The 10,975-nt window shown below is 47.3% G+C and overlaps 1 protein-coding gene across 1 annotated transcript in view; it reads right to left on the reverse strand.

Annotated features, from left to right (window-relative positions):
* The window catches only part of LRRC9 (leucine rich repeat containing 9), a 68,683-nt gene that overhangs the window by 29,302 nt on the left and 28,406 nt on the right, over window positions 1-10,975 (reverse strand). The window contains exons 15-19 of the mRNA XM_044436253.1: window positions 9,790-9,909; window positions 7,360-7,551; window positions 5,751-5,876; window positions 3,961-4,092; window positions 307-484 (exon numbers count right to left, since the gene is read on the reverse strand). Coding sequence (XP_044292188.1) covers window positions 307-484; window positions 3,961-4,092; window positions 5,751-5,876; window positions 7,360-7,551; window positions 9,790-9,909 — 748 coding nt within the window. The remainder of the gene's footprint in view (window positions 1-306; window positions 485-3,960; window positions 4,093-5,750; window positions 5,877-7,359; window positions 7,552-9,789; window positions 9,910-10,975) is intronic.

The following is a 10,975-nucleotide window of genomic DNA, read 5'->3' on the forward strand; positions in this document are numbered from 1 at the left end:
GAGCTTATGTACCTCTGAGGGGGGAGTTCTGAAAGAGCAGTGGAGTGTCAGGGTCCAAACACGGGGCCTTCAAAAGCAGCCCGGTTCCGCCTTTGGGTATCGGCTGGGTATCTCTTTTAAGAACACCACTTCTTAAAAGAGGCCCCCAGCAGAGCAGACTGCAGTTGTTCCAAGCAAGCAGGGGGCAGCCGTGGCCAGAGCGGCCTTTCTCAGGAAAGCAGCTGCACAAAAGCGCATCTGGCCAGAACCACCTGGGCCAAAGGCTGGTCCAGCAAACAGGTGGAATGGAGCATGCCCATACTTTACCATCGAGGGCTGTGATGCAGTTTCCATCTAGCGTCAGCTCCTCCAGATTATGGCAGTGGTCCAGCCCTTCTATTTTTGTGAGGTTATTGTTGCTAAAGGATGCCCACCTCAAACTCTCCAGTTTTTCCAAACCGTTGATTTTGCAGAGATGCTGCCCGTCCAGGTCTAACACGGTGATCTGCCAAAGAAAAGGCAAAACTCTCATCTCTCAGCTATTCAAATTCTGTACAGGCGATACACTGGCTTTCCCCAATCTGGGTCCCTCCAGATGGGTTGCAGTACGGATTCCAGTGGTGCATGGCTGGCTAGGAAAGGCTGGGAGTTGGAGTCCGACACGTCTGGAGGACATGCAGCAGGAGCAGCAGCGAAATGGGAAGGGAAGAACAACTCTGGCTTGCTTCCTATGCTGAGCTCATGGAATGGTCTAACAACAGCCCTGCATAATTAGAACCCATCCATCTCAATGCTGCCTGCCAATCACATCTAAAAACCTACTGGGGGCTTGAAAGTGCTCCTCTCTTTGAGTGTGACTGGGCTGCAAAAAGATGCTGGGGGACGACAGTGGTCTGTGACTGGCCTGGTAAATTGTGCCGGTCTGACTTCAACACTGTGGGCCTATGAACCAGACAAGTGCAGCCAAGCCGGTATTTAAATGCTTGATACATTTATGCTGGCTCAGCTTCAGCAAGTGCTCAGAAAGTGAAGGCCTCAGTTCAGCCTCTGCCCTGCCAATTCCAATTCAATCTGGTAGCAAGGGATAAGCAAGGCCTCCCCTCTGCCCAAGACCCATAGGAGCTGCTGGCAATCAGAGGAGATGACACTAAGCTGGTTGGTCAGACAGTCCAAAACAAAGCAGCTCCCTCTATCCCTCTTTGGACAGTCCTGCCTCCCATGGGATCTCCAGCACGAGAAAACAACTCTGCGTATGACCCAACCAGGTTGCAACTCTGTCTTAGAAGAACCAGTCTACCAATGACATTGTGAACAGTAACCATGGGTTGTTCATGTGGGTGTGAGCATCGCCAAACATGGGACCTCATGGCAAATAAGTTTAAATTATGTTTACATTTGTGTGTGTGTGTGTCTTTAAAAACACACACAAGATCAGGATAGTACATTACATTTTGATAGCTGCTTCTGCATTTGTCCTTGCAGTAACAGGGCAACTCAAGTTCCCTGGAGGAAGCGTTGGCGCTAAACATCTTCTACTATTTTATGAGGTATAGATAGAGCGAGAGAGAGAGACTTCCAAAGATTTTTCAGTACAAGTGGGATTTGAATCCACCTTCCTGAAATCACTAGATTAAAAAATTACACAATTTTTTTCCCCGTTCTCCTTGCTGGGACGCAACCTTGTGCCTAGAAGGCCATGTCCTGACTCAGTAGGAATCACCTTTGGCACTGATGTCACACAGTGTCATGTCGGCAGCATGGGCTGAACCGTTTGCTTCTTGTGGCAGTTCCTGTAAATGCGCTTCTCTTGATGCACAAAGAGCAGGACGCTCTGCTCATTGGTGCAAATGTGTCTTCCTCTAGCCATGCTGTATGCCACACAACAAATCGAACTGACAGAGGAGCTTTTAACCTTTTCTTCTTGGCAGATTAACATGATTCTGGGTGATGGGTCACAACACGGATTATGGCAGGTCAGGATGCCGGAGGTTCTCCCTGGGTTTGTGTTGATCAGTGGGCTTTTTTATGGAATGCACTAGGAATCCTGAGTGGTCACGGGGGACAGTGGCTGGGAATATTGCCTGTGATTCTGTGTGCATCACACAAACAAAATCTTCACATGTTCCGACATGGAGCACATTGACTCTGAACCCAGAGGCTGCCTGCACCCATCACGGCAGGTCACGGCTGATTCAATTCTATGAATTCATCCAATTCCCTTTCCAACCAGTGGCCAAAGCCACATCTTCTGGCAGTAATTTCATTAATTATGGACATCCCTTTCTCTGTCCAGACCCTCCTGCCAGAGAGTTTCATTAGATATTCCACATTCTGGCATTATGAAAGAGGAGGAAAGAAGCATCTCTCTCCCCTGCTTACATGTACCTTGCATTGTTTTATAAGCCTTTTATTGTGTCACCTTTCCCCCCTAAAGTAAAATGCCAAACTGTTGTAAGGTTTCCCCTCAGGGAAATCCTCCATGGTTTTCTTTGGGGCCAGGAATGCCTGCGCCCCCGTCTGATCCCAGTGTTGAGCACCCTGGGGTGGGGAGGAAGGGCTTTGGGTCCTCCCGCCTACCAAGCCAGAGGAGTCAGCCAGGCTGTGGTAGTCTGGCGCCTGCTGCCCTCTGCTTCTTGGATCTGTTGGACAGCAGGCCCTTCCTGTTGACTCACAGCCTCTCCCCCCTTTGTCCCTTGGTTACACCCAGGGCTTTTTTTGTCATAGAACGCACCAGAATGGCGTTCCGGCACCGTTTTTTCCAATGGATTTTACGAAGTGATTTGGAATCGCCGGTCGGCGTAGCAAGTCAGCAGCAAACGTCATTAACGTAGTGCCTGCGGGCTGCTTTTGTGTCCGCGCCACCGGCTTGGGACGCTGCTCGGCTTGGGATCGGTGTGGGTGGTCGCGTGCTCAGTGCTCACTGCCGGCGGTGATGTGAGTTCCGGCACTTTTTTTTTTTTTTTTTACAAAAAAGCACTGGTTACACCTACCGGAAGGGTAGCCCCAGACCCTTCACTTTCAGCACTGCCAACCTCTGGGATGTGCCACCAAGAACCTTTGCCCCTTGGGCACAAAACAGTTGCCCGCCCCGAGCTGAAAGAAAGAACCTGTCCAGCTGGCTGGGTTGCTCAACGTGGCAGGAAAACAGCAGCGCCTTCGGCAGGGATAGAGAGCAGGAGGAAGGCGAGTGAGAGTCGGGTCTGAGAGAAGGAGGGGGTGAGTGTGAGATAGCCCAGCGTATCAATTGCTAGGACTGGAGAGACTTGCCTGAGGACCCCCTTTCAGGGGTAAAGCTCATGGGGCAACGCTGTGGTATTCACCATCTCTCGGCTAGGAACATGTTCGGAATCTGGACTGGGGCTGGGAATCAGCTGGATTTCCTGGGCTCTGGACTCCGGTGTGCTTCCTCTGCTTTCACTTCACGCCAAACATTTGGGTGAGCACCTGGCAGGAAGTGAGGCCGAGCGAGTGTGCAAGGGTGGCTTGTGCACATACCGCTGGATGCCCAATTGTGCAAGCAGAGTTCTGTTTGCACACATCTGACTGGCAGGCTTTCCGCAGTTTGCGCAATGCCCAGCACTGCTGGGCAGGTGTGGACTTGACTTAGCTCAGCTTGCTCCCTGGCCAGGACCAAGCGTGGGGAGGCACAGGCAGGCTCAAAGGGAGCTGGATTCCAGCCTGACCTTCACTTTCCTGCTCTCAGCCAACCCTACCCCACCGAGCTGTTGCGAGAATAAAAGTGGGGAAGCGGAAGGGTGAACCCGAGTTTCTTAGAAAAAGGGGGAGATGTGCATGAAAGGGCAGCTGGCTGTGGGAGACAACCCTGGATCTAGCTCAGCACCTGCCTTCTTGGAGCCAACCAGATGACTCAGTACCAAATCCCCCCCCCCCCCCAAATGTATAGAAACACCATCCATGGGCCTACTATCATAAAACCAAGAAGTGAGGCCTTAATAACAAGTGGATAGTGGCTCTCCTTACCCTGGAAAACCAGTTGATTTGGAATACATCCACTCTGTTCTTGCTAATCTGGCTCAGGATTTTGGCATAAGGCAGGATGCTAAGTACGCGCAGCTTCTCTTCGTCTGTCCGAGAATGCTCTACCAAAGATACCTGATGAAAAGCACCACCAGATTAAATACACAAGAAATTACAAGCAAAGGTACAATTTTGTGCATTACAACCCAATCAAATGGGTCATGGAAACATTTTGTAATCTGACACCTCTTTTGTTTAAACTCAAGCGCACTCATTTTGTACATTACTGGGTAGGAATAACCAGGCAAGGGAATACTCTTCATTCTACAATATCTAAGAGGCAGAGGAAGAAAGTCTGTCCACCAATAAGGCTCATCTTAACTGATGACTGGCTTGATTTCACCCATATTTTCTTTATGGCCCTTCTTCATCCTTCCATCACATCACCTCTCATTATTTCAAAGGGTCGTGCAGTTCAGAGTTTGGGGACCACGCAAACTTTGACAGCCAAGCATGTAGATTCCAGATGGAGCTGCCGCTTCATGTAATCTATGTGCAGTCATGAGCCTGCCAGTAGGATCCAAACCTGCTCATATGCAAACACCAACTTTGGAGGCCTTGCTTGTATGCCTTCCAATAGGATTAATTCTGACGATCGGCACAAGACACTAGGCCTTTCTTGGCAGCTGGCGCCATGTCTCTGGAATTCCATTCAGCTGAGGTCCATCAGCTTCCCTGACTGCAGGCCCACAAGCCAAGCATTAAAGATCCTTTATTCCAGGTTGCTTTCCCTTTAAAAGTGCTGCTGGTTGAAATGATGCTGAAATACTTCTAAGTGTTCTAAGCTGATCTTAATGATATAATGCTGGGTTGTTATTGTTGTGATCATATTGCAGATAATATGATCTGGCCACCCAGAGACAATAATGCTAATGGGTAGCCTTTATACAAATTTAATACATATATCACTGAACCAAACTGAAATTTAATTTGGTAAACTGTGATTTTAGGTTTTAAGATTATGCATTGTATTTCAATGTTTTTGTGGAGCTTTGAGGCTTTTTGTCCTAAGGGCCTTCCTAAAAACATTTGAGTAATTGCAAGGGAAGGATGTTCACCATTGGAAAGGGGTCACTGCCTTGCACAAACGCAATTTGTCAAGGTTCCAAGAAGAGTCGTGTACTGTTCATAAAGCCATAACTTACTGAAATAATCTTTCCTGTACAATGTGTGAATGACTCCCTCTTGATAAGAGTTATGAAACCTCAAGCATGTCAGTCAAATTTAGCCTGCTAAGGAACCTGATGTTTCCCAGATAGCTACTGCCCCATCTGTGTGACCAGCACTGTTTCATGAATTCCCAGCTTCTGAGGTCCTTTTCCCATTCTAAAAGGTGAATGCCTCTCTTAAGGCTTAATTACTTCCAGGAAGAGCTTTAAATTTGCTGGTATTTTTGGAAGTTCTGGTAGTTGTGGCCCTGTTATTTCCCTCTTGGGACCAATCATTACTGTGCCCCTGAGTAGGACTCTTAAAACTGAATGTGGCCCCTGAGCTCAAAAAAATACACTTCTATTCTTAATGAATAACGAGATACAAATTAAATTTTTCCATCCAAGCTGAACAAGGAAGGCATTCCATATAAGTGCTACTTTACAAAGCCTAAGTCAGACCATAGTATGTGAGGTTTTCCAGGAAGTTGCAGAAAAGACTGCTTTTAATGATGCCCGAGGAGAGGCACATGGTCCATGTGGAATCATCATCTTAAGAAACAAAAGTAATGCTTATCATCAAACCTGGGTGATTTTGGAGTCTGCCATATACTGAAGAGCGGCTGTTGCCTCCTCCTCGGAGATCAAAATCCCATCCAGGTGTGTCAGAGCCTTCAGCTGGCCTATTACACTTAACCGCACACAGGCTGGCTTGGGGAAAGGCAAACAGAAAGGGGTGATGCGATTTTGGGGTGCCAAATCATGGGAAGAAACAATTCCACTCTATCCTGCACTGCCTAGGCTCCCCTTGACTACGGGACCAAATGTTGGGGAGAACACTTTAGAAAAGAGTCAGATCATTTGGATGGCGTTCAGGAAAGGGCAGCTAAGAGGATCTGGGGACTAGATGCGAAATCCTATGAAGAAAGACTGAAGGAAGAGGGTGTTGTTTAGGTCTTAGAAGAAAAGACTGAGGGGCTGATAGCGTGATAGGAACTTTCAAGCAGATGAACAGCTGTCACACAAACAGTTCTTTGTCATTCAGGACTGTAGGATGCAAAATAACAGGCTTAAGCTACAGGAAGGCAGATTTTGGCTGAACATCAGGACAAACTTTCTAACCATCAGACAGTGGAGACAGTGAAACCAGCTGCCTAGGAAGGTGGTGGTCTTTCTGGAGATGCTCAGAAATGCTCAGAGAGGCTGGAACTCCCAGCCAACTCTGGCCCTCCGGAGCTCTCACCCCCATACTAATACATTAAATGTCTTGCCAGAGGCTAATTAATTGGCAATAATCGCTCTAAGTTAAAGATACATTCTTTTTAGGGTTTAGGGTCCAATCTTTTTGCCTTTGGTCCTGTCAACCACTGGAATGTGGCCCTCATGATGTTCCCAAAAGTGGAATTGAGCCCTTGGGTCAAAAAGGGTTCCAAACCCCTGCGATGCAGCATCTAAAGGTATCTCCCGCTTGCTGAAGATATAGACTGCTTGGTTTCTTTCTGTGATCCACTGATAAAAGCTGTTTGCGTGCTCCACCTAGTATGGAAGCCGATCTACGTAACGCCTGAATGTTACATTGCTAAAGTGGAAGATCTGACATTTTCCCCCTTCTGGACCCCAGAGCCCCAGATGCGACCTTATCAGCATCACCAAGCCTAATTAGTCTGTCTGTTGTTGTATATGGTTGCTTTGTTTTTTGGGTTTCGTTTTTTGTAAGCCATTCAGACTTTTAGTATTGGGACAGCGTATAACAATGTTAAATTAAATAAGTAAGTAAATAAAATGCCTGCAAACCCCTCCCCTCTCCACTTCATCTTGGGACTCAGAACATGCAGCCATGGCAAACTGACCCTCAAGTCGGGGTTTCTCCTCTCCATCTCCCTCCCCACCACTGCAACCCACTGACTTTTTGTAACATCATGCATGATTAAAACATTCAGAAAGCTCAAAACTCTGCACATTTTGGGTGACCTTTTGCTTGGACAAATAAAGGTGTTGCACTAATACGGATTTTTTCATATGGCCTGCAAAATTGTGCTTTTGTTTTTTCGCACTGGTAGGTAGCTGTACAGCCATCATCTTCATCACAGCACAGAAATAGCGTTCGGTGGTGACCATGGCAGCTTACTTGAAGGTTGACACGGACCAGTTTTAAGATATGAACATTTCCTTTGAAGTTCAGCGGGAGACGTACCTTATGCCACGGGTTATGTCTGATATCCAAACTGACCACTGATGGGGTATGTTTCCGTAAAACGCTGATTTCTTCCCCCACCTTTTTCAGCTGATTCCAGCTCAAGTCCAAATACTTCAGTTTGTTTAGTGCCCGAATGCCCTCAAGGGTGATGACATGGTTATGGCTGGCATCGAAATATTCCAAATTCGGCTACAATACAGGAATAAATGTAAGAGTGCTTTTTTTAAATAAACGGACGGCAGAGTTTATCTGGAACTGATTACTATCAGACTGTATTAAAAAGATGAATAATTATACCCATGATCCCCAGTTCTTCCTGTACAGCAGGGATTTTGTCTCCCCGTGGCTAATCTAAAACGGAAGAGAAAGCTTCCAAACTCCAGGCAGTTGCAAAGGAAGACAAGGGAAAGAGGAGGAGCTCATGGGACCTCCTCATCCTAAAGTGAAATCAAGATTTCATGTTAGCTGCAAACCCTCCCTATGAATGGGCTACACTGGGAAATATCACAAACTAAAAGAGGATTTTGAGTATCCTGTTACTTTTACTGGGTCTGTTGCTATAGGGCTGTGGAGAAGCCCAGCAGCTTGTGTTACTGAAGCATGTAAGAAGAGCCATGCTGGATCCAATCAAGGACTGATCTAATGTGGGATCCCTTCTCACAGTAGCCAGCTAGATGTGTACAACAGAGTCTGCTACTTGTGCGCAAAGGGAGAGCGACCAGAGCACATACTGCCGCCACTGGCTGAGGTCACACAGTAGCCTCATTAGCCTTACATGGAATTCCTCTTCAGACCGACCCTCTGAAGGAGGAACTGGATGCAGCTGAAACCTTGCTCCGGCCTGCAGCCCCAACAACTGTTCCCAGTGCTGGCAGGTCCACTCTTGGAATTCTGGGGGATTTTTTTGGCCAGATTGGTCCTCATTATACCCTGAATCCTTGGGTTGCCTGCATCAAGCACCACACACTGCTTCCTTTTATGTCCTATTCCTGGTCTTCTTTAAAAAATTAAAATGAGTGCCTTGCAAAACTTTACCACAATATCCTTCAGCACAAGCAACAGGTATCTGGGCAGTATTTCACTATCTTTCTCTCCTGGCCAATATCCAGTGTCTTGTCTTCTACTTTTAAGGAGGATGTAAAAATCTACTCTTCTTTTTAGAAAAATGAGTGCTTCCACCGACTGTTCGCTAACAAAAATTCTCCTTTTAGATTTTTCCCCTGCCTGCCTGACTTTGCATATGGCAGCCAGCCGGAGTTCTTTGAATAGGGAGGACTATGAAAGCCCTACCAAGCGTTCAATGGGATGAACTGTCCGTGGGGGCTGTGAGGATGTGTGTGTGAAATGGGAGTCCAAATGCTTCACCTTGCTTCTTATTCTTCAGTGCCAGGAGTGCCTTCTTGGCCACCAGCTATTTTTGCCTCTAGAGGTGGTGGAAGGAGGCCACATGGTGGTGAAGATCATCTCCAAGGGAGTTCTGGGGAGGGCAGATGGGAAGAATGTTCCCAGCTGGTGCTGCTACCCACCACTTCTGATGTACTTTGCCCCACTTACATTTAAAAAAAAAACCCTCACTTTTAAGCTCAGCGGTAAACAAACTCAACATTAAGAAAACTAAGATCATGGCATCCAGTCCTCTCACTTCCTGGAAAATAGATGGGGAAGAAATGGAGGTAGCGACAGATTTTATTTTCCTGGGCTCCAAGATCACCGCAGACGGGGACTGCAGCCAAGAAATTAAAAGACGCTTGCTCCTGGGGAGGAAAGCTATGGCAAACTAGACAGCATACTAAAAAGCAGAGACATCACCCTGCCAACAAAAGTGCGTATAGCCAAGGCTATGGTTTTCCCAGTTGCAATGTATGGCTGTGAAAGCTGGACCATAAGGAAGGCTGAGCGCCAAAGGATTGAGGCCTTTGAATTGTGGTGCTCGAGGAGACTCCTGAGAGTCCCTTGGACCGCAAGGCAATCAAACCGGTCAGTCCTAGAGGAGATCAACCTTGACTGCTCTTTAGAAGGCCAGATAGTGAAGATGAAACTCAAATACTTTGGCCACCTAATGAGAAGGAAGGACTCCCTGGAGAAGAGCCTAATGCTGGGAACAATAGATGGCAAAAGAAGAAGGGAGCAGCAGAGGACGAGGTGGCTGGATGGAGTCACTGGAGAAGTGGGTGTGATCTTGGTGGACTCTGGGGGAGGGTGGAGGACAGGAATGCCTGGAGGAATGTTGTCCATGGGGTTGCAATGGGTCGGACACGACTTCATGACTAACCACAACAACAAACTTACTTTTTATAAAAGTACTTCCCTAAGCTGCAAACGGGGACATATTTCTGTCAAGCTCCCCCACTTGTACCCCTCCACATTCCTCCCAAAAGCAGGGTGGGTGTTGGCATGAACAGCGGAATGAGGATGCATTTCTCTTACCAAGTGGTACACATCATCTAAACAAGTGAATTCGTTAAAGCTGATGATAAGCCTGCGAAGCCCAGTGAGCCTGGAGATGTCCCGGAGTTTGCTCAGCCTGTTTCCGTGCAGGTTCAGAACCTACGTTGAAAGAGAAGTGGGGATTCCTCGTTTCTGCCTAATATTCATGGGTCAACTATCTAAACAGATGACCATTAATTCAAAAAAAAAAATCATCTCCCACACATGAAAATTGCGTAGAATTAAGAAATAGGGGAAGCAGACCGTTCCAGACAGCAGGAGACGCAGGCTAATAGAACTACTCAACCACATCACGGGGTAGGGAGCAAGCAGAACCACCCAAAAGTAACAAAACAGCAAAAAAAGCAATAATGTGAAAAGATGGGGAATATAGATTATTTATCTCTAAAGGCAGAATTTGTCTTCAAAGTTCCTTCGTAAAAGGTCTTAGCCTGCAATGTTTAATCCATTGATTGCTTAGATTAAAAACATTTTGATCTGCTAAAAAAATGGTCCCCGAATAATTACAATCGAGTGCCTGAAAATCCAGTGCTCCACCAGGCGGCTGTCCAGCGTGGAGGGAAGACAGAGGCAATTTTGCTTCCTGCTCCTGTTCCTCCAACCCCTCCCTCACCCCGCCCCCAGACAGGCCCCTAATCCCATCTAGTTTGCTTCCCAAGTGGGCAGGAACAGGTGATGGAGATGTCACAGAACTCTTTGTTTCCTAGCCCACTTCCTCTATTCCACACCCACCAGAACACCACCCTTTCAACCTCTAAGAAGTCATCCAAGATCAGGGGTCGGCAACCCGCAGCTCTGGAGCCGCACGTGGCTCTTGAACCCCTCTGCTGCGGCTCGGTCGCTCAAAACACGCGCCGGCACAGCCGCCTATCTGCTGGAAGCTCCACTCAGGAAGGCAGTGCTAGCTAGTTAGGTAAATCAGCTAGTTAAGTAAATCACTACATTCCTGTGCTAAACAAGCTTCCTGCAGGCTCTCACGTTACACAAAACGAAATACTGCTGAAAATATTCTCTTTGTCCCAATGTAATCTCCTTCATCTGAATGTTAAAAGCTGCACTTGGGACCTGTCACAATTCACAGCACTTGACTGTTTATCTGTGAATCAGTCACTAAACACACCTATATCTCCGCCCCAATCTGCGGACCCATGCCGATTTACTGAGC

The sequence above is a fragment of the Varanus komodoensis genome, unplaced genomic scaffold (assembly GCF_004798865.1).
Source record: "Varanus komodoensis strain SLA01 unplaced genomic scaffold, ASM479886v1 scaffold3, whole genome shotgun sequence".
Taxonomy (NCBI): domain Eukaryota; kingdom Metazoa; phylum Chordata; class Lepidosauria; order Squamata; family Varanidae; genus Varanus; species Varanus komodoensis.